This window comes from Halichoeres trimaculatus, unplaced genomic scaffold (genome assembly GCF_033239565.1).
Source record: "Halichoeres trimaculatus isolate MK-OKI-2021-1 unplaced genomic scaffold, fHalTri1.1 fHalTri1_scaffold_1, whole genome shotgun sequence".
In the NCBI taxonomy this organism is placed as follows: Eukaryota; Metazoa; Chordata; class Actinopteri; order Labriformes; family Labridae; genus Halichoeres; species Halichoeres trimaculatus.
The window spans coordinates 36,228,603-36,250,317 of record NW_027437179.1 but is presented as its reverse complement, the minus strand read 5'-3'; the positions used below and the strand labels follow the sequence as shown (position 1 = coordinate 36,250,317).

General features: G+C 37.2%; 3 protein-coding genes across 3 annotated transcripts; 2 read left to right on the top strand and 1 right to left on the bottom strand.

Moving 5' to 3' along the window:
- Positions 1–712: 712 nt before the first annotated feature.
- LOC141795132 (transcription factor HES-4-like) lies at positions 713–1,970 on the top strand. Its single transcript, XM_074675909.1, has 2 exons — positions 713–850; positions 965–1,970. Exons 1-2 carry the CDS (start codon positions 728–730, stop codon positions 1,235–1,237), a joined length of 396 nt encoding a protein of 131 aa, XP_074532010.1. The 5' UTR covers positions 713–727; the 3' UTR covers positions 1,238–1,970.
- Positions 1,971–9,155: 7,185 nt separating this feature from the next.
- LOC141792822 (transcription factor HES-5-like) lies at positions 9,156–11,203 on the bottom strand. The gene is made up of 2 exons (XM_074673236.1): positions 10,167–11,203; positions 9,156–10,052 (listed from the first exon to the last, which is right to left on the bottom strand). Exons 1-2 carry the CDS (start codon positions 10,227–10,229, stop codon positions 9,645–9,647), a joined length of 471 nt encoding a protein of 156 aa, XP_074529337.1. The 5' UTR covers positions 10,230–11,203; the 3' UTR covers positions 9,156–9,644.
- A 4,636-nt stretch (positions 11,204–15,839) lies between these two features.
- On the top strand, positions 15,840–17,014 carry LOC141795940 (transcription factor HES-5-like). Its single transcript, XM_074676735.1, has 2 exons — positions 15,840–16,044; positions 16,159–17,014. The coding sequence occupies exons 1-2, from the start codon at positions 15,922–15,924 to the stop codon at positions 16,432–16,434; spliced, it is 399 nt and encodes a 132-aa protein (XP_074532836.1). The 5' UTR covers positions 15,840–15,921; the 3' UTR covers positions 16,435–17,014.
- Positions 17,015–21,715: the final 4,701 nt, after the last annotated feature.

Here is a 21,715-nt window from a genome sequence, read left to right as displayed (position 1 = left end):
CATTGTGACTTTTAGTGAAACAAAGCTTTGAGTGGTCAAAAGACAAAAGACAGGCACATTGTAGACCGTCTGTTGTCCATTTGTGCCAGGGCTCATACAAGACTCTAACACAGATTTAAAGATCTTATGGTGTCCACAACGATTAAGGAAATCAAGTTTTTAACCAAAGTAATACTTCTAAATATGTTTCTCTATAGTGTTATTATTTCCTTAAAAGATTTTACCTGTTTCGGTGAAATGTTTTCTTTTTTTAAGTAATATTGTGGAATAATGAATTATAATTAAATAGGGAAAAATATGACACACAGACTTATCACAAGGAGTAAAAAAAAACTAATAGTTTCTGAAATACACATAAATGTGACCTCACTCTTAACCCCGGGTGTTGAGCTGTCAGTGTCCAAAGTGTGCTCAGGTTGATGAGCGTGTGCTCAGTCAGAGTCATTGATCCCAGCCTCAGGCAGCAGATCTGCTCTCCCCACAGGGTCACCACTTTCCCACATCCACACACAACTCTGTGAGTGTGTCTCCATCAACCCCCCCAGTCCTCCACCTGTTCCCCTGAGATCTAACCATTGTCCCCCAGGCATTAACAGCATTCAGCATGTTGCCGCTCCACACGCCGTATTGTCTCAACAAGCTCTGTGATTGGCTGAGACTGTGAGAAAGTCCAGCAAGACCCAAACCCACACATTCATATGGAGATGTGGGACTATAAATAGGAGGGATGAAGCCAGCACACATCACATCCTCTCTACAGAGACCTCTACAGCACACAGATCCACACATGGCTCCTACAATCACTGCAGCAATCAGCAACTCTCAGGAGCATCTGACTCTGACTCACAAGGTAAATTCAACATCCAACAAGACTTCAGCCTTCATTTAAAGACTGCTTCATCTCAAAGCCTCAAGCCTCTTTCTAGGATAAGTGTATTAATGAGTGTTGTTCTTCTTTCTGCAGCTGAGAAAGCCTCTGGTGGAGAAGTTACGCAGAGAGAGAATCAACAGCAGCATCGAGCAGCTCAAGTCTCTCCTGGGTCCAGAGTTCCTCAAACAGCAGCCAGACTCCAAGCTGGAGAAAGCAGACATCCTGGAGATGACCGTTTGTGTCCTCAGACGACTGCAGCAGCAGCAGCACAAACAAGCTGACTTCTCTCCTCTGAGCTCCACAGTCCAGACCAGCATCAGCAAGGAGAAAAGTCCTGTTAGCAGCGCCCCCTGGAGGCCGTGGTAGACTCCTACAGACTGGAGCTACTACCAGACAAACTGACACGACCACATTGGTCAAAGATTTCTGGACTGAATCTTCTGAAACGAATCAAAAGCTGTGATTAGGGTTTTACGTTTCATATTTCCTAAAGAAATGTAACATTATCTTTCATGTGTAGAAAGAACATTTTCATACATGTTGTATGATCTGAATCTGTCTGGTCAGTGTTCTCACTGCTGTGGCTGAGATGACCTTTTACTGATCTGTTTGAGACCCAAACTTTTGTCCTTTTATTTTGAAAGGTTTTCCTAATTTCACAGTTTTCCTGTGGTACTTCATGATGTTATGAGTTTATAATGTTGAGCACACTAAGAATATTTCTTTCATTTGTTGAGCATTGATCATTTTGATCACATGGTTTATTTGTCCTTTTGTTTTGGACATTTTGTTTGCTTTCATTTTCTGATATTGATAAATGATCTGTTTTAAGATCAAAGTATTGATATTTTTATTAGCAAAAGGTTTTGTTTCTATCACTCTGTCACATATTCCAGTGACTGTGTTTGAAATGAATTTTATGTCTGCTGGAATCAAACCTCCAGATCTTTTCCAGGATGTCCTGATTTCGTTTTTAAGGAAATTCAGATTTTGTTTGAAAATTGTTTGAATAACTTTTTTGTCTTTTACAAAGATGACTTAACTTTGCTGTTAAACATCTGTTGTGATGTATCATCACTGAAGTCAGAGCTCACTGTGATCCATGTGGCTCATTTATTCATGAATAAAAACCATCTGTAATCGCTAAAACATCTGTCCTCATGTCTTTTTGTCCAGTAACACTTCCTGACAACAGCCTAAACCATGGTTACAAAAATGAAGAGTACCCAAGTAGATTTCTCTGTGATCAATCAATGGAAGTTTAAAACATAGAGGAGCCAGATGAGAGTTGTTAACGGCCTCATGATGAACTTAAAATATGTTAATTTGATTCACTACATACAAGGAAGTCAATGATTAACAAGTAGGAATTTACTTCTCCTCTCATTTTTGGGGCTTTTTTAATGCCTTTAATCAGAGAGGATAGGACAGTGGACAAAGTGGGAAACAGGGCAAAATGGGTGGTGAAATGCTGCAAAGAGGCCAAAGCTGGACTCAAACCCACACCACACGCGGAGTGCAAACCCAATTGAGCACGACCAAGACCACGCAGCAATCTGTGCAGCTAGTTTATTTCTACTTGTTTAAACAATATTTTATAATATCTTAGAAGAAACAGACATTCTAAAAAATAAATAAATAAATAAGTAAGTGCATTAATAAAAAAGCAAATAAATAAACAAATAAGCACAAAATGTTTTAAATCAAAAAGATGAATATTGATAAACAAATAAGGGAAGAAATAAAGAAGTGCATCATTATATAAATCAATAAATAAATAAATAAATAAGTAAACAAATGAGTAAATAAAAAATCAATACATGAATAATATGTTAATAGTAAATAGATAAATAAATAAATAAATATATAAGCAAACAATTTTATCAAAAAAGATTAATAGATAAATCAATAAGTTTAAAAATACATAAATACATAGTTATATAAATAAAAAATAAATAAACATGCAAATGAATAAATAAACAAATAAGTAAATAAAAATTAAATACATATATATGTTAATAGAAAGTAATTGAATAAATTAATAAGTAAATAAAACAAACAAATAAATAAATAAATAAATAAATAGTGGTCTGATGAAAGCACAGCATAGACTAAACATACATGCTGCAGAGATGGGACCTTTAAGGACATTTCCTAGCAAGTGTGGATGTTTCATGTGTTTCAGGGAGCACACAGCAGAGACAGGGCAGAAAAAAACACACAGGAGACTCACATGAGTGCATGGGGAACACCAGATGACGTCATCTCTGTATGCTGGGTCTGCAGTGCTGTCTGAGAGGTGGTTTAGGGAAGAGGCTTTCTGCTTTAATAATCCACTCTTTATTTTTAAACTTACTGTGAGAGCTTTACTTGCAACACTTTTAAAAATGATCTACATACCACTGGTATTTATGAACTACAGTCTGTATTTCATCCACTGAAACAAGATGCATCTTCCTGCCGCAAGAATAAGTTTGTTCAAAGGTTTAGCTCAACACATGTCAGAGGAAGTCCCTCATCTGGAAGATTTTGCAGAAACAAATCTTGGTCTATTTAACTTTTCTCACAAAAGTTTGAGTTAATGCCCCTGAAATGATATAAATTAAATGTTTGATTCAAGATTTAGGATTCAAGAAAGTGTTTCTGCCATCTCAGAGCATAAAAGTTAACAAGCAGCTTCTGGTCAAAACATCCAAACTCAACTAATACAATCTGGAAACACAATAACTAAATATCTAATTACAAATTTACAATCAAACAGTTTATATGTGCTAGAGAAAATCAGTTTTTATAGAATTCTGACAGACTTTTTTATGTCAGATCTCAACCTGTGAAATATGACATTAATGTTTTTGTGCATTCATGTACATGTTTTTTATTTCACCTTTAAGAATAAGTTTTTACAAAATGCATTCATTTGTAACTATAGTAATGTGTTTAAAGTGTGTACAGTGTGTGCATGCATTTGACCTCAGAAAGAATAGCTCGTGCTGAGACAGCATGAGAATCATTTTTTATGAAAGACAGAAAGAAAAAGGTCATGACTGATATGTTCAGTAGAGTAATATTAACAACCCTATAGAAAACATTCATGTTTTTCTGTCAGAGTCACAGTCAGTTTTTGTAACATGATAACTCATAATGCATGTTTTTCTCATATTCATCTTTATTTAATCCCTCTGCACACACTTTGACAGCACAGATCATGTTTTGTGGCCTTGTCAGAGATAAAAATCTTCCCATTTTTGTTCATTATTCCCTTTAAGCCCACTCGGAAAGTTAATGCAAGCTAACGTGCAATCAGGTTAAGGTGGGTTTATCTCCTCTCCATCTGTCTGTGAGTCTATCTGCAGGCTGGACAGGGGCTCAGGTTTCCCTCTCTGCACAGGGCCGGACGTGCCCCGGTCACACGCCCTCCTCTGTGTGTGTGAGGCTGGGAGCCGCTGAGGCACACGGCTTCCCACACTTCTGTATGCAGCCCGCTCAGCTGTGTGCACAATGGAAGTGTGTCTGCTCACACAAAGCCTGAGGACTGTTCTCAGGCAGCCAGGCTCAGCACAGACAGGCCATCTGGTTCAGCTGCTGACACACAGACAGAACATCACAACCTGGGAATCATATTTGAAGTATTTAGTAGGTTTATCCTGGGAAAGGTTTATCTTTTAGCTGGTTGACTTATTTACTTATTTATTTATTTTTTTCTAAGGCTGATTAGGATGCTTTCAATGCTAAAGATTTGCAAAGTATATAATATTTTTAATGCTGCATTTAATCCTAAAGTGACGGAAGTACTTATCAAAGAGAGGACTTTTTAGATGTTGAGAATTAGAGAATTAGACTTAAAAAAAGTTTATTTCAATGAAAGATAACTTCATTTTTGGATCAATGCTGCCTCAAGAGCTTCACATTTATGAAGATTTCAACAAAACAGACGAAAAATATGAGAAGATGTTGCAACAATGGGATGAAACTGTGCAAGAGTTGAAGTTTTTCCACAATAAAATAACTGAATAAACAACAAAATATGCAACAAAACTCAAATTTTCCAATAAAAGGGTAGAAATAAGGATAGATAAATCAAGAAATAAGTACATAATTTAATAAATGTGCAAATAAACAAGTAAACAATCAAGTACATTAAAACAAATGAATTAATGAATTAATAAATTAGCAAATAAACAAGTTAACAATTAAGTACATAAAAACAAATGTATAAATAAATCAATTAGCAAATCGGTGAATAAAAAGTAAACAAATGAATACATAAAAATACATAAATATGTTAATAAGTCAGTTAGAAAAAAAATGTATAAATAAATAAATATGCAAATAAATAAGTATTTTTTTTTTTAAGTGCTGCCTCAAGAGCTTCAAATTAAAAAAAAATAATAACAAAACGGGCAGAAAATATGAGGAGTTATTGCAACAGTGGGATGAAACTGTGCAAGAGTTGAAAGTTTTAAACAATAAAATGACTGAATAAAAAACAAAATAAGCAATAAAACTTCAACTTTCAATAAAGCTGGTAGAAATAATGTTTTAATTGATCAAATTTGCCTGCAAATTAATTTATTTTTAAGTTTTATGAAAGCAAAAATGTTTAAAAAGTTAGAATTGTCATTTGAGCTAACTTTTATGCAAGAAGGTCTTGGTTAAAAGATCAAGAAGCACTGGCTAAACTAAAGATGACGTATATAGATGTGTGTCATAAAGTTTAAATAGTATAGATATATCTAAAGAAAAATGTTTAAGAAAGAAATAAAATTGAACAAACAATTTAGGCTGTGTAGATCATAAAATTAAAGCTGATACCTGAGGAGTTAAAGTTGATATTTTTAATGAAATATAGTCATAAAGTTTTATTTTCTCCTCAGTCTCTTTAATAAGTGTCATCAAAACGTCAAATCACGGTGGGAAAATGTTCCCGTGTCCACCTCAGGAGCAACATTTTCCCACTGACCTCTGGGTTGTATGGCACTCAGATAAAGCATCCCACCTGTTCTCTGTGACAGGCATTAAATCCTCACCATTGTCCCCAGATCCCAGCCTCCTGATTGGCTGAGGAGCTGGGAGAGCGCTGGATGAGGAGCATAAAAGCAGAGCAGGGCACAGATGCCAAACAGACGTCCTCTGACTCTTCTCAAGACCGCAGCTCAAACTCAGCAGAAACCACCAGACTCAACATGTCTCTGTACGCAGATCTGACCTTCCAGGACAGCGTGAAGGAGCAGCTCTTCAGGTGAGGATCAATCCAGATTAGAAACACAGCTTCTCATGCTTCTTTAAAAATTTACTGATGTCAAAAAGTTCAATGTGAGTAAATGCTCTGATTTTGTTTTTGCAGATGTAAACTCAGCATGGTGGAGAAGAAATGCAGCAACGCTCTGGAGAAGCTGAAGGCTCTGATCGGGGAGCATCTGCAGAGCGGGATCCCGGTCTCAGACCTGGTGGAGAAAACAAAGTCCCTGCTCACCCTGAGGAAAGCTCTGCTGACACACAACGGCTACTCCAAATACTCCAGAGACATTTTACGGCTGTTTCCTGACGCAGAGGAGGACCTGGCTCCACTCTGCTGCTGAGGATGACTGGGAAAGGACTTTAAAAATCATTTCAAGCTGCATGAAAATCCTGCAGTTTGAGTGATCTGGAAACAATAGGAGCTGCTGCCTGTGCAGGAAGTCTGTTTTTTGAAGAGAAATGCATTTTTTTGCATTGAAAAAGTCTACAGATCTACAGAATTTTTATAAAATCTATTTTTAATTTTGACTTGAAGCTGAGCATAAAGAAGAAAATTATGGACTGACCTAAAAGAAAAGTCAGTCTCTAACTTTTAAGCGTATTTTGCTGCTATGTGTAAAATATTTGACTCTTTGATTTATCATTTTTTATTTGAATGATAGCACAACAGAAATAAGCTCCTGATGTTTGAATCTTAAGCACCAAAATGTTTTTAAAGTTTATGAATCTGCTGCAGAAAAATCTGCTTGAAAATTTTCAGCCAAACAGAGATTGTGCACGCTCTTCCTGCTGTGGGAAACGCTGTATTTGCTCATGTCACAGTTTGCATATGCTGCCTTGTTTCAAGGTAAAACTTTAGCACATTTTTTAAAAAACAAGCCTTTCTTCTGGAAAGGGATTTTTGTTACTTTTGTGTATGCCATGTATGCATATTTTGTTTTATTCATCACGTTTTAATTTTATTCATCCAAAGTGGATTGAAATTTGTTTTGGAGTTTTTTTGGATTTCAAGAAAATAAATATTTGAGAGATTTACTTGTTCTCATGTCGTGTTATTCAGACCAGATTGGGAAGATAATATGATTGAATTTTAAAGCTCCTGTAAGGGGTTTTCTGTCATTTTTTCCCATTTTGACCTTCATGTGTGATGACTCATCATGGCTAGAAATCTCACCCTGGCTCTGTTAACTACTAAATATACCACTTGTTCAGTATCTTTGAAAAACAGAACCATAATCTTGCTCTGACACCTACCCCCTCAGGAGTTGTCAAGTGAGGAAAAACAAATTTCAAAGAGTCGCTTCTAATCTTTATTGGTCTTGTTAACTTTTTGGGGTCATAAAGACATAATTTTTTAAAAAAAAAATCTGTTTCATAACCACTTTAAACACCTCACAGGAGCTTTAACAAACTCTTATTGGAAACAGTATTCTGATGACAAACATCAACCATCCTACTGTAGATACTGGGCTTTTTATATATATATAAATACACATATAAATATAAAAAATATGATAAAAAAGTATTTATATTATATATTATATAAATATATATATATATATATATATATATATATATATATATATATATTTATATATATATATATATATATATATATATATATATATATATATATATATATATATATATATATATATATATATATATATATATATATATTTTATTAAAAAGGCAACTGCAAAACAAAGTAGTTAACAGTATTAAACAAATATGTCTTAAAGGAAATACGCATTGAAATAGGAAACATGAAAGAATAATTAATCAGAAGTATCCTCCAAAAAAGAAGTTTTCTCTGAACCTGTACCTGCTTTTTACATCCATTTCACCCCTCATTTACACATATTTAGCATCTCCTTCATAATCTATCCCCCTTTCTAAAACAAGAACATTATTTAATCTCCCAGAGATTTGATCATATACCCCTGTGGGTTCACTTTTTAGTGCAGGTTTCTGAATCAGGATCGGAAAAGCTTTAATTTGCCAAGTATTTCAAGAATACAAGGATTTTGACTCTGGTTAACCAGACTCTTTCTATATAATTATTATAGACACACACTAAATATTACGAAAATTTAATATAGCTTAAGTAGTAGTAAAAAAAATATATACATATATCAATAAGGAGCTCTGTACAGAGAAGAAAAAATATATGTATATAAGGCAAAATAAAATCAAAAATTAAAAAGTAGTGGTAGTAGTCGCAATTTTGCTGAGCCACAGACTCTTTTAGTTCCTCTGAGAACTTTTTTTTACGCAGCTCTGTCTCCTTTTGGATCATCATCTCGCACTCGTCTAACCACCACTGTCAATTTTGTGATTAGTAAAAAAAAAGTTTCATCAGTGAGAAACGGCTCAGTTCTCCATCTGCCGTGTCTTCTAAATCAGCACATAGATCTTCAGGCAGATTTAACTCATGAGGACGTATGTCAGACTTAAACAATGCAAACACATCCTCCTCCTGGCGTTATCAATGAGCAGCTCCCGCCTCACACACTCTGCTCCCACCCTGCCCCCTTCCTCAGCTCCCCTCCTCCTCCTCCTCTCCCCTCTGCTGCCTTTTTAGCATTTTAAAGTTATGCACAGGGTGACATCGAGCCCCGACCTCCAGGTTATTACTCTCTAATGGGAAAAAGAGACTTACATGTTGGACAGCTTCCTCTAAACACTGTGGAAACACAGAATAAGGCTCCATCTCTATCATAAAAGTGTTCATGGAGACTCAGTCTACTGTAGATGGAGACATGAGGAGTCTATTTAGAGGTCAGACACCTGATTTCTGCACACTAAATCTCATGTTCAACAATGTAATCTCACATTTTGGAACAATTTAAGACTCAGGAGGCTTATTAGCTGTTATCATATCTGACCTGCTGACCTTCATAGACTTCAGAAATCCTTTTAAATCGTCTATTTTATGTTTGATGAAGATCAAAACACACTTTCTGCTCCATGAACAGTCTTGACCTGGTAGATGTAGCCATGGCTGATAAAAATGAGCAAAGCAAACTTCAGTTTTTTTGTTTTTTGTGATTGTTTTATTTCGCATCACTTGGCTTGAAGAGATACATTCACGTTATATTTTCCAAACAGAAACCTTCACTGAAGGAATGAGTGCTGACACTCACGGAGTGATAAAGCAGCACGTTTGTTTTCATGAACATTTTCTTACAAAACAAGAAAATCCAGAGAGTAAAAAAACAGAAGATGTGAATATCACATAAATCAGAAACATGCTCAACATGAGCAACTGGAGAAGTACAGACATCACTGTCAGTGATGCTAACAGAGAAAAGTGATTCCCATAGGGAACAGAGCTGATTACTACACAGAGTAAAATAAGATACAGGAAGACGTCACAACTTTTCCAATCAAAGAAATATTCTGCAGATATCACAGAAACAGAATCAGCCTTTATAAAAGGTGATACCAGTGAGAAGTTGCACAACATGTGCAATAACTTTTCAAATATCACAACCAGAGTGTGAGAGGTTAAAAGTCCAAAGGCTTCAGGAGTCTACCACGGCCTCCAGGGGGCGCTGCTGACAGGACTCTTCTCCTTGCTCAGAGGAGAGAAGTCAGCTTCTCTCAGCTTCTTCTCAGAGGTGGTCTGCAGCTTGTTGAAGTGGTTCAGCAGTCTCCTCTGGGACGTCATGTTGACCTGCTCCCTGGACAGGAAGTGAGCGGCCTCCTGGACACACCTGGAGTATCCCTGAGTGACAGCTGCTGAGCTCACAGCTTGTTTGTGCTGCTGCTGCTGCTGCAGTCGTCTGAGGACACAAACGGTCATCTCCAGGATGTCTGCTTTCTCCAGCTTGGAGTCTGGCTGCTGTTTGAGGAACTCTGGACCCAGGAGAGACTTGAGCTGCTCGATGCTGCTGTTGATTCTCTCTCTGCGTAACTTCTCCACCAGAGGCTTTCTCAGCTGCAGAAAGAAGAACAACACTCATTAATACACTTATCCTAGAAAGAGGCTTGAGGCTTTGAGATGAAGCAGTCTTTAAATGAAGGCTGAAGTCTTGTTGGATGTTGAATTTACCTTGTGAGTCAGAGTCAGATGCTCCTGAGAGTTGCTCATTGCTGCAGTGATTGTAGGAGCCATGTGTGGATCTGTGTGCTGTAGAGGTCTCTGTAGAGAGGATGTGATGTGTGCTGGCTTCAGCCCTCCTATTTATAGTCCCACATCTCCATATGAATGTGTGGGTTTGGGTCTTGCTGGACTTTCTCACAGTCTCAGCCAATCACAGAGCTTGTAGAGACAATAATGGATGCAGCTTTGTGAATGCTGTTAATGCCTGGGGGACAATGGTTAGATCTCTGGGGAACAGGTGGAGGACTGGGGGGGTTGATGGAGACACACTCACAGAGCTGTGTGTGGATGTGGGAAAGTGGTGACCCTGTGGGGAGAGCAGATCTGCTGCCTGAAGCTGGGATCAATGACTCTGACTGAGCACACGCTCATCAACCTGAGCACACTTTGGTAAATAATAAATACACGGATTAATAAAAACAAAATGTTATTGATTTTTAAGCAATAAGACGTTTTTCTGGAGTGATCAGTTGAACGTGGCTCATATCACGTGTAATAAGACTTTTTTTTTCACTTAAAATAAGACAAAAAAACTTGATGAGATTTCAGTTTTTTACAGTGCATTCCTCATGGTGCTGGGTGTAGGATCATAACCAGGTCCAGACATGATTTTGTGCATGTCTCCCTTCAGTTTCTCCCCATGCTGTAACATCCAGCAAAGAAAAATATTTTTAAAAAACACAGAAAGATTTTTTTTTAAATGAATCTAATAAAATTGTCCCTTTTCAAGGTTCAAAGAAGCTGAAACCTTTCTCTGAGTAGACTGAAGAAGTAAATTTAGTTTAGACTTCTTTGAAAACTGTTGTTTTGTCTGATCAGTTTTAGTCTTGCACTGCAAAAAACTAAAATCTTATTTAGTGTTTTTGTCTTATTCTAAGTAAAACTTGTCTCGATATACTTCAAATGAGCCACATTTAATTGATCAGTCCAGAAAAATGTCTTGTTTCAAGTTATTTAAAGACAAAAATGAGGTCTGAAGTACTTGTAACAAGTAAAAAAATTTGCCAATGGAAGAAGAAAAATTTACTTGAAAATTTGCTTAAAACTAGAGTCATGTCTTTTTTTTTACTTGTTTCAAGCAATTCAGACCTCATTTTCGTCTTTGAATAACTTGAAACAAGACATTTTTCTAGACCAGTTAGGTAAACGTGGCTCATATTCAGTCAAAAAAGACATTTTCTACTGAAAGTACGACAAAAACACTTCATAAAATTTCAGTTTTTTGCAGTATGTTCAGCTCCAGGTGAGGGAGATGAAATCTACCTGAGGTAAGATGAGATTGTCAGGAGAGTTTAGAGGCTATTTATCTTTTCAAAGCCAGTAGGGAGAACCAACAAATGTGTTTTTTAGCCCTGCAAAGACTACAAAGGGAGGGTTTTCCTGATATGATGTAATTTCAACAAATAGATTTCTGCTTCTTTTCTTACTCTTTTTTTTATCAAATCCTTGTCACTCAGTGTTCCACTCCCAGTCTGCTATCCACAGATGCAACAGGTTAACTGTTCATGCATTTATTGTCACACATATTGTCAATCAAATCTTCTTTTAAATGCATATTCAAAAATGATATAACTAAATCAAACAAGTGATAAAGTTGCAGGGAGAGCAGGGGTTAAGATTTCTTTTTATGAATATCTTATCATGCAACAAAAAACACAACCCTCTGATTTGTTACTTTTATCAGTCTTGCAGTTTTGCAAAATTCAGCAGCCAAGGTGGGAATCATATTGTGTTTTTAGAGTTTTTGCAAACTTTGACCTTCCTGAAATGCAACATATATAAACCCTTGAAAACACAAACATCCTCAAAATAATCTGCATCCAAAAAGATTTTTTATTATGTTTCAGCTAAAGTTTGCAACTGTTTTATCTGAGCTTTAACTTCACATTCTTTCTGCAACATCACCGGTTTCTCATGAATACACAGACAACCTCCTTTTTATCCTCCTGTCATGATAAACAGAGAGGAATGCAGAGGAACAATCTAAAATAAGGAGGGGGGGTAAAAAAAAAAGATCCTTTGAATGTTCATTAATCCCAAACATGTCTGCATTCCTCTCGGAGGTTTTAAAGGAACCTGGTAATGACGAGCCGTGATGACAGGACTCTCCATTCACAGGCAGCGAGACCAAACCCTCCTAAACTGACTCCATAATTAATGTGATGTGCAACCAGACACACTTCTTTTGTTCCCGAGGCTGCTGAATGGAGAGAGTGTGGGAAAGCAGGGAACGCTCACTCACACTCACACACTCCCACACACACTCACACACACACGGGACGCCGGGACAAAAGAGGAGACTACAAAGACGTCTGAGGGACAGGAATTCCTTACCACTGAATTTTTAATGTTTACGTTTTTCTCACCAAAAGCTTATGACTCCTTTTAGTTTGAAAAGTTTTATTCAGGATGATATGTCCTTGAGACTGAGAAATGAGCCTGTCTGGATAAAGTCAGACGTCTGTACCATGTTAAAATGAGTGAATAACTTAAGGTTAAAACTCAGGAAGGTACACTTTTACCATACTCATACTGTTTATTTCACTTTTTAAACGTTTAACTCACTTGTTACAACTCTTCAGATCAGTTTTGAACCTTTAATTGCAAAAAAAAAGAAAAAAAGTGATGTCTATCACTTAAACTCCTCTTATTTTCTCTTATTACACCATTTAATCTTCTTCATTCTGTTCCAATGCTAAATAAATAACAAAACATCAGACAACTATATCATTTTTTTCATTTAAGCCTGTTATCCATTCATTTAGCTCATGATTTTTTTTGTTAACGTAATTCTGAATTAAAAAAAAATGCTGATGTTGTAACCTGATGTTATTCTCACACATTGGACATTAAGATGGAATAAATAGCAAATATATTTGACATAAATGCTTTAATTTTATGAATGAGTGACTTAAAGCCTGTTTGTTTGGAAGATGACTAAGAATCGTGTGAAAAACAGTTAATAAGTGACATAAAAGTTGTACAATCATTGATTAATCCAAACATGTCACTTTACTTACATTACAGTTACTTACAAGGGGTGTTAAACTGATTTTCAATGAGGGCCACATCAGCATCATGGTTACCCTCAAAGGGCCAGATGTATCTGTAAGAGTATAAAATGTAGCTAAATGTCACTAAATATAATGTTAAATAAATGTAACTACTGCTTCAAAAATGCACTCTCTGAAAAAGAGTGCAGTGCAGCATGGGCAGTTTCTTCAGCCACAGTAAAGCTAGATTTCACTGCCGTGTTGTTTTTGGTTGTGGCTTTCTTGAACACATCCTGCTGCGATTGCAGTTTGCATTTTAAATCTTGCACCTTTTGTTGTTTTACTGAAGGCTCACTTTAGCATACTTAGCTCTGTTTTTGGTGTCAAAATACCAATGTAGATCGTACTCTTTGGCAACCGCCACTGCCTAACAACACAAGCTTTTTATCTGCTTCAACTTTTCTCTCCCTGGACATTTTAGGATCATTGTTTTATTTCTCAATTTCAGTATTTCGGAAATGGCACTGATATGAAACCACTCCGATCTAGTGGCAGACTCCATCACTTCTGGTAGATATTATAGGAAACGTGGCTTATGTGTATTAAAGACAATCAGACCTTTTAAGCTCTCGTGGGCCACGTAAAATGGTATGGTGGCCCCATTTGGCCCGCGGGCCTTTAGTTTGACACATGTACTTTAAATACACAAAAATACCTGAAAATGTCCTTATGTGCTCTTAACTATGTTAAAGTCTGCTCTACACCTTCTACTTTATGATAGTACTAACATTTAAATATGTAATAGCAAGGTTTGGATGACATTTCCCTTGCTGTCAACCAGAAGTGAAGTCTGATGCATAAACAGGCGACAGTTTGAAACCAGTTCTGCTAAATACTTAATTCTGATTGGTCAAACTTTCATGATATTTCATATAATTACAGTCTGTGCAGCAAATGTCAGGAAAACTGATGTAAAGGAGACCTGTTGTCTGGTTACACTGTGGCTAAAACGTTAGCTTTATGTTTACATTACTCCATGCAAAGCAGGTGGAAGGTGGAAAATGTTTCTAAAACTTTATTTTTAAGCTTGATGTAAATATGAAATTTGCATCTACATAAAAGAAGTAAAGTGTTTGTTAATGACTCAAAATATTTGTGTTTATTTGTCCTGCCCTCCTCCTAACTGAAGAGTGTCTGAGCAGCTCAGTGTCCCCTGAGGGCTGGGCAGAGCTCCCTGTGGGGGGGTGAATTAGCATTTAACAAGGCACATGTCTATTGTTGAGTGAATGGAAGGAGTGTGGGAAAGCCGAGAGCAGCAGAGTCACAGTTCAGCCTGATTAACGTCCACAGAGCCCGCAGCACCTGACGGATCTCTGAAGGATGCTGGCACACTTCACGGCAACATTTTTCTCCCCACCTCCTTATTCCTCTGTTTTTCTTTCTCGGCCCGTCTCCGTCTGTGGTCCCTGCTCTGCCACCTCTGCCAGCTTCATTTCTTCGCTCACTTAGCAGATCATTATTTCAGTCTGAGTCTTTCTGTTTATTCTTTTGATGGATGCCAAACTGTCAGAGAAGTGTCGCCTTACAACAAATCTTTTCTTTTGCTGCATGTTTTTGCACACACACCTTTGTCTTGACTCAAAGTGTTAAATAAATGCACCAAAGTGAAGTGAAAATGGGGGAAACAGATAATAAAAGAAGTCCAGTTTCTTTCTTATTCTAATTATTTACCTGTAACCAACTTTTTATTGGAAAGTCCCTCTTTCCTTTGAAGCTCTCAGCCTTAGACCTCCTCCAGATGGTTAGCACCGCCAGGCTGTAACTTGGGGTTAATAATGACCACTGAAGCGTTTAAACTACCTTTGTGTTGTATTGATCCCAGCTCCCGGCATGCAGTGTGGGAAACCCTGAGCAGCACTTTACTCACTGGGACAACTTGTCTTAAGACAGAGGGCACATCTGTCTCCTGGAACTTTGAATTTGGGCCATAAAGTGTGCACATCCCTCCAAAAAGCATCCACATTCTTTCATGTTGCCTCAGAAACAGTGAAGAAACACCAAAATTTACTATGAAGATACTTTTCTGATTTCTTATCAAAACACATCCACACAATTGACATAATCAAAAATCACCTTTTTCTAAAAATCTAAAAAAAAAAAAAAAAAACATTTCAAAATATTAAAACTGAAAAATTAGGACTTTATTTATTAAAAAGTGTTAAATAAAAAATGAATAAAATAAATAAATGAATGAATAAATAAATAAAATAATAGAAATAAAATATATAAGAAGAAAATAATAATAAAAAAAAACATCCAGTGCAGAATTTTTTTTTAAAAAAAACAGCTTGCTAATTTCCTAAACTAAATGCAGTCTTTAATCTTGAAAGTGTGCTCAGGTTGATGAGCGTGTGCTCAGTCAGAGTCATTGATCCCAGCTTCAGGCAGCAGATCTGCTCTCCCCACAGGGTCACCACTTTCCCACATCCACACACAGCTCTGTGAGTGTGCCTCCATCAACCCCCCCAGTCCTCCACCTGTTCCCCAGAGATCTAACCATTGTCCCCCAGGCATTAACAGCATTCAGCATGTTGCCGCTCCACACGCCGTATTGTCTCTAGCAGCTCTGTGATTGGCTGAGACTGTGAGAAAGTCCAGCAAGACCCAAACCCACACATTCATATGGAGATGTGGGACTATAAATAGGAGGGATGAAGCCAGCACACATCACATCCTCTCTACAGAGACCTCTACAGCACACAGATCCACACATGGCTCCTACTATCACTGCAGCAATGAGCAACTCTCAGGAGCATCTGACTCTGACTCACAAGGTAAATTCGACATCCAACAAGACTTCAGCCTTCATTTAAAGACTGCTTCATCACAAAGCCTCAAGCCTCTTTCTAGGATAAGTGTGTTAATGAGTGTTGTTCTTCTTTCTGCAGCTGAGAAAGCCTCTGGTGGAGAAGTTACGCAGAGAGAGAATCAACAGCAGCATCGAGCAGCTCAAGTCTCTCCTGGGTCCAGAGTTCCTCAAACAGCAGCCAGACTCCAAGCTGGAGAAAGCAGACATCCTGGAGATGACCGTTTGTGTCCTCAGACGACTGCAGCAGCAGCAGCAGCACAAACAAGCTGACCTCTCTCCTCTGAGCTCCACAGTCCAGACCAACATCAGCAAGGAGACGAGTACGGTCAGCAGCACCCCCTGGAGGCCGTGGTAGACTCCTACAGACTGGAGCTACTACCAGACAAACTGACACGACCACATTGGTCAAAGATTTCTGGACTGATTTTCTGAAGCTCTTCAATTTAAGTGATCTGTTTGTACAGATGACTGTTTTTATCTCACTTTGGAGAAAATTTTATTTTTCCCCAAAAATGGCAGCAAGAAAAACATCTTATCATGTATGTTGCATGATCAAAATGTCACGACTCTGCCTCCTCTATACTAATGTATAGGCTTATTTTCTTCAGTTCGATTGTTTATGATCAAACTGATCTGAACCTACACTGACATATTGTCAGAGTTTAGCTAACTTTGACCTTCGATCTGTTCTAAGATTGAAATATTTTCCTTTTTTTATGAAAGGTTTTCTTTAAATCACAGTTATTTGTGATGTTTTTAACATTTGCAGCCTTGAACGTAACTCACAGTGAAGATATTTCTTCTTTATAAGATTAATAGATTATTTTGAAAAGATCTGTTTCAAGATCAAAATGTTCATCCTTTTATTGGAAAGGGTTTACTTTATGTCACATTTTAGTGATGTTTACATTTTAAAATCAGCTGTATTTACTGATTGATGTGAGAAACTTAACCTGTTGTAAGGTGATTTTTGTACTTTTTTCTTCTTTGTTCACAAAGAAAATGAAAAAAAAAATCTAAAGTACAGCTATTTCTGTATTTCAACATGTTGTGTAATGTTTGTCTTTTGTAAAGACATATATTCCTTTACTCTCTGTGAGTACAGCGTGTCTTGTAGAAATCTACAAGCTCTTGTTGTGATGTATCATCACCTTTGGGCTCTTTGAGCTTTGATGAATAAAAATCAATGAAAATGCAACATTTCTGATGTGGTGGAATTCTTTGTCAAACCTGAAAATGAATATTTGTTCTTGTGACCCATGTGTCATCAAGCTTCAATCTTCTACTCTTCTAAAAATCAACCTGGAGCCGCTCAGGTTGGATCTAACAGACTTTTATCAAAACTGTCAACAAGAGCAGAAAGGTGATTCTTAAGGTAACCATGCACACACCAGCCTGTGGGGAATTTCCCACAATGCACTGCTATCTCTACTCTAAAACCAAGCTGCAGTTACAGATATACGACAGCACGTGTCCCTGTTGTGCTATTTAGATGGATTGAATCCAGACCATTGGTCTACAACCTGTGGCTCTGGGGCCTCATGTAGCTCTTTGACTCCTTTGCAGTGGCTCCCTGAAGTTTTAAAAAATTGACGTAAACAAATTAACAACATAGGGCCTAAATAAAATCACGATTTAACATTTTGCATAATAGCTTCCATAAAGCCTGCCACCTCTGTACTTCACCTCCTTCATCAACTCACTAACTTTTCTTGCACCTGTGGCTAACCTCAAGTTTCACAGCCCAGGTAAGAAAACTTTATCAACAAAAAGACAAATCTGGAAGAAAATAGAGATCTTAATCCAGTGTGCTGGTTTTAATATATATGCTTGATAATATGCAGTGAGAAAATAGCAAATAAAAATGTTTGTTGACGAGAGAGGAATCAGTGCATTCAGTTGCTAATCCTCTTCAAATAAGAAGCCTGTTTTTACAGTATTACCTCCTAAAACTCACCCCTGAGACTATTTGTTCTTTGCAAAAGTTGAGCTGTGTTTATTTACATACTCACACTCAACCTAAAAAGAGGTAACTAGTTAACTCCTTTGATCATAGCTTAATTTTGAAGATGCAAAGCCTCGTCCAAGCACCAGGGGGCCTATGAGCCCAGCTGGTCAAGATCATATTTTGTTCCTCAGAGCTTGTTTTTGTAGGCTGAAGTTAAAGTCTCACATTGGTTAGGTTGTGGTTATTTGACCTCTTTTGCTCGGAAGACACAAAACCAAAATCAAATGCACTTTAATGCTGCAACAGTAAAAGTCTTTGAAACAGGTAGAAGACAAAAAATGACTATCATCTTCTAATGGGGGAAAAAAAAGTAGCTTAGATGTTTGCAGGACTGAGGACTGAGCAGGATGTAGGGATAGGGGTGTCAAGTATAAATGCACTATCTAATGGATGAACTAAGAAACAGATATGTTAAAGTTTGGTGAAACTCTGTTCAAGGACACTGATGATGATCATATGCTTAATGTGGAGGGCGTAAAACATTGCACAACTCCATAATTGGGGAACACTATGTGTATTCTTTGATTTGCATGTTTGCATTCTGTCATTTCAAGGATTAAACAAAAGCTTTTACTAAACAACTGTACTTTTACATCTGTCTTTAGTTCTTGTAGAGATTCTTTTTATCATCTGCTTAAAAAAAAATATGCAAAATCAAAAACACAGAAACTTAAAAAAAATATGCTTCAAAGAAAAACCATGCAGATTCAGACATCCTGGTACAATGAAGGTCCTCCAGGTCTGTAGGGGGCGCTGATTAGTTCTGGCAGCTTTCTAATTCCTGGCGTGCAGAAAAGGGGACTAGGCAGAGAGTTTGAATTCTTCAATTATAAAGGGTTGAACCTAGAGCACAGTGGGGTGAAGGGTGCAAAAATAACAGCTTTTTTTAATTTTATTTTTTTCAGCATTGGCTTTACATTTGCAGACAATGTGAAGCCATGCATGTTGCATTTTCTTTGTCACTTGTTGGACATCTTGTGTGTGTGTGTGTGTGTGTGTGTGTGTGTGTGTGTGTGTGTGTGTGTGTGTGTGTGTGTGTGTGTGTGTGTGATTTTAGAATTCATAGTCTGTCTTAACTTGTGGAAATCCTCCAGGCAGTTTAAGCTTGTTTGTATTTGTTGCTCCTGGGTCTTTTGAATTACAGAGAAGCTGTCTCTAAGTTTCACTTTATATTTTAGCTCAAAAGAATTTTATTTCTTAATGCCTAATTAGATGCAGTATGTTTACAGGGGTGAATGGACACACAACTCTGTTAAAATACACCATATTAACAAACAGTGATGGCTTTTACGTACAATAATGATAAGAAATAATCTCACTTTTGGATTTCTTTACTCATGTCTGAAGAGCTCAAAGAGAAACACTGTCCTGCTCTCAGGGGCAGCTTTTCTTAGACCTCATTAAGTTTTAAATTCTCTTAATAAGTCTCCACAGACTCAATGAGGTGAAGGTCACTATCAGACGAGTGTGTCTAAACATATAAACACGCTCAGACTGATGCCTGACATGCTTTGACACATTGCTCATGTTTTTAGGGGAAGCCAACGCTGACGTTCAACAGCCTTCTGGTGCCAAATTAGCCAAACATTGATGAGAGAACAGAAGCTGCCTGAGGACAAAGACTCTGTCTCCGTGTGTCCTTTTAACAAAACTCATCTGGACCACGTCACAGTTTGAGTCTTCCTTTAGTTATTCAGACATCTCTGTGGATCCTCGAGGCAGAATAAAATGTAAATAAACAAGTCAGCAGTGGATAGAGGACAGCTTTAATCATCCCTAACCTAATTAAACCAGTTTTATTACATTAGGATTCAGAGCATTCTTTTTCAAAAAATCTTTTTTTGTCTATTACCTTATTTTTACTAACTTCTTATGTCCTATTTTTGTTTCTTATTTGTTATTTTTTCCAGTTGCACATCTTTTAAGTTCACTTTTGTTTTCTTTCTTTCTTTAAATTTATACAAAAAGTCTCAGTAGCTTCTACAGTGGCCACTCTAATACTGGTACAATGATCGGCTATTTGCCTTTTTGGGGGTTTTAAACAGAATATTTTGACAAATATCTTATGTTTGAATCTCAAAGAATCCTAAATATTTTGGATTCTTTTAAAGTAGAAGCTCAAGTAGATGGGGTGAGTGGAAACAGCCCACCTTACCACACCTGACCCACTCCAACAAAGCTCTGAGCACCAGTTTTAACACTTGTGTCGAAAAGTCTGACTCTGGTTTGGGCCAGTTTTAGCGCCCTCATGTGGACAAAGTGGCACCTCTCATCTTTTTTGTGGTACTCATGAGAGTCTAAAAATCTACCTGCTCTCTTGAATTGGTTTTCATTTTGTACAGTGTCTTTTTTCATGTGTGCAGTTTGTATCTTCATCAGCTACCTCTGACTGTAGTTAAAGGCATAAAAGACAACCTCATAGAAACCGTCCCTCCTGGATGAGGGTCATATTTCCTTTCGCAGGTTTCATCAGCAGTTCAAAACTCCTCACAGGAGCTGTAATTTTATGACACTTTGCATGCTGTAAGAGAATCTGTTTCGTCCTTTTCTTTGGTGTATTGGTTCGGTCACTCAACTATAAAGAGATAACTTCTTTGCACCAAATGGTTTAAAGGTCAGTCGACTGATTGGTGAGCCTGATTCGGCATCTCTGTTCACCAGACAGGTACAGGGTCCCTGAGGTAAACAAGATGTCGGGATATTTGCATGGTTACATGCTTTTATTAGAATTACTTACTTGGTCTTATTGTACCTTGTTTCTGACTCTTATTTTTGTGGTTTTCATTTACCTTTTGCGGCTTTAATTTTGATGTATATTTTAATGGTCATTCCCTCTCACTCAAATCATGGTCAGTGCAACTTTTTTTTTTTTTTCCTTTTTAACCTTTTTTTTAGGGTTTTAATGGTCAAGTCTGACTGTTTTGTATGATTTCCTATTGATGTTTTGTGGCTAAATGTCAAAGTGGATGTCGTCATCTTGCTACAAAACATATCTATCTACAGGTACGATTAATAACCAAACCTTTCAAACCTAACTTATATTGCTTTTGAACTAAATCTGTCATCACACTTGAACATCCGGTTTTGTTGCTTTTATTCAAATACACTTGATCTTTAACAATCTGTTTTCATGTTTTTAGCATCATTTTAAATGTGTTTCCTCCGCTCTATCATGATCTTTTCATGACTTGTGTGAAACCATGTGGATTCATTCTAATTCCCCAGAAATGTATTTTTCAAGGGGCTGTGAGGAGTTTCTAAGTGATCTTGCAAAAGTCTCCCTTCTATATATACACCTGATTGTGATCCACACTTTAAAATGAGATTATCAATATAATAGGTTACAGCTTATTTTAAATTTATACTTCTGGTTGTGCAGGACCAGATTGACTTGCGGCACGTCTAGGTCTCTATGACAACACCACACTGGCTGACTAAATTTAGTATGTGAAGAGAATTCTGTGTTTTTCTCTGCTGAAAATGATTTCTGTGATTAATTTTGTAGTGATGGTGGACACTGGAGCCTAACTGTCAGACAGAAAAAGGACAGAAGATCAGAAGAAAGCTAAACCGGAGGGTTATACAACCCGAGCTAAAGGCTAACACAGAAGCTAAACTGTTTGTGCTA

Excerpts from the sequence above, each read along its gene's own strand:
- LOC141795132 (XM_074675909.1), top strand. The coding sequence starts at position 728 with ATGAAGCCAGCACACATCACATCCTCTCTACAGAGACCTCTACAGCAC. Across the intron at positions 851-964 it reads ATCTGACTCTGACTCACAAG|CTGAGAAAGCCTCTGGTGGA; the intron begins GTAAATTCAACA and ends TTCTTTCTGCAG.
- LOC141792822 (XM_074673236.1), bottom strand. The coding sequence starts at position 10,229 with ATGGCTCCTACAATCACTGCAGCAATGAGCAACTCTCAGGAGCATCTG. Across the intron at positions 10,053-10,166 it reads ATCTGACTCTGACTCACAAG|CTGAGAAAGCCTCTGGTGGA; the intron begins GTAAATTCAACA and ends TTCTTTCTGCAG.
- LOC141795940 (XM_074676735.1), top strand. The coding sequence starts at position 15,922 with ATGAAGCCAGCACACATCACATCCTCTCTACAGAGACCTCTACAGCAC. Across the intron at positions 16,045-16,158 it reads ATCTGACTCTGACTCACAAG|CTGAGAAAGCCTCTGGTGGA; the intron begins GTAAATTCGACA and ends TTCTTTCTGCAG.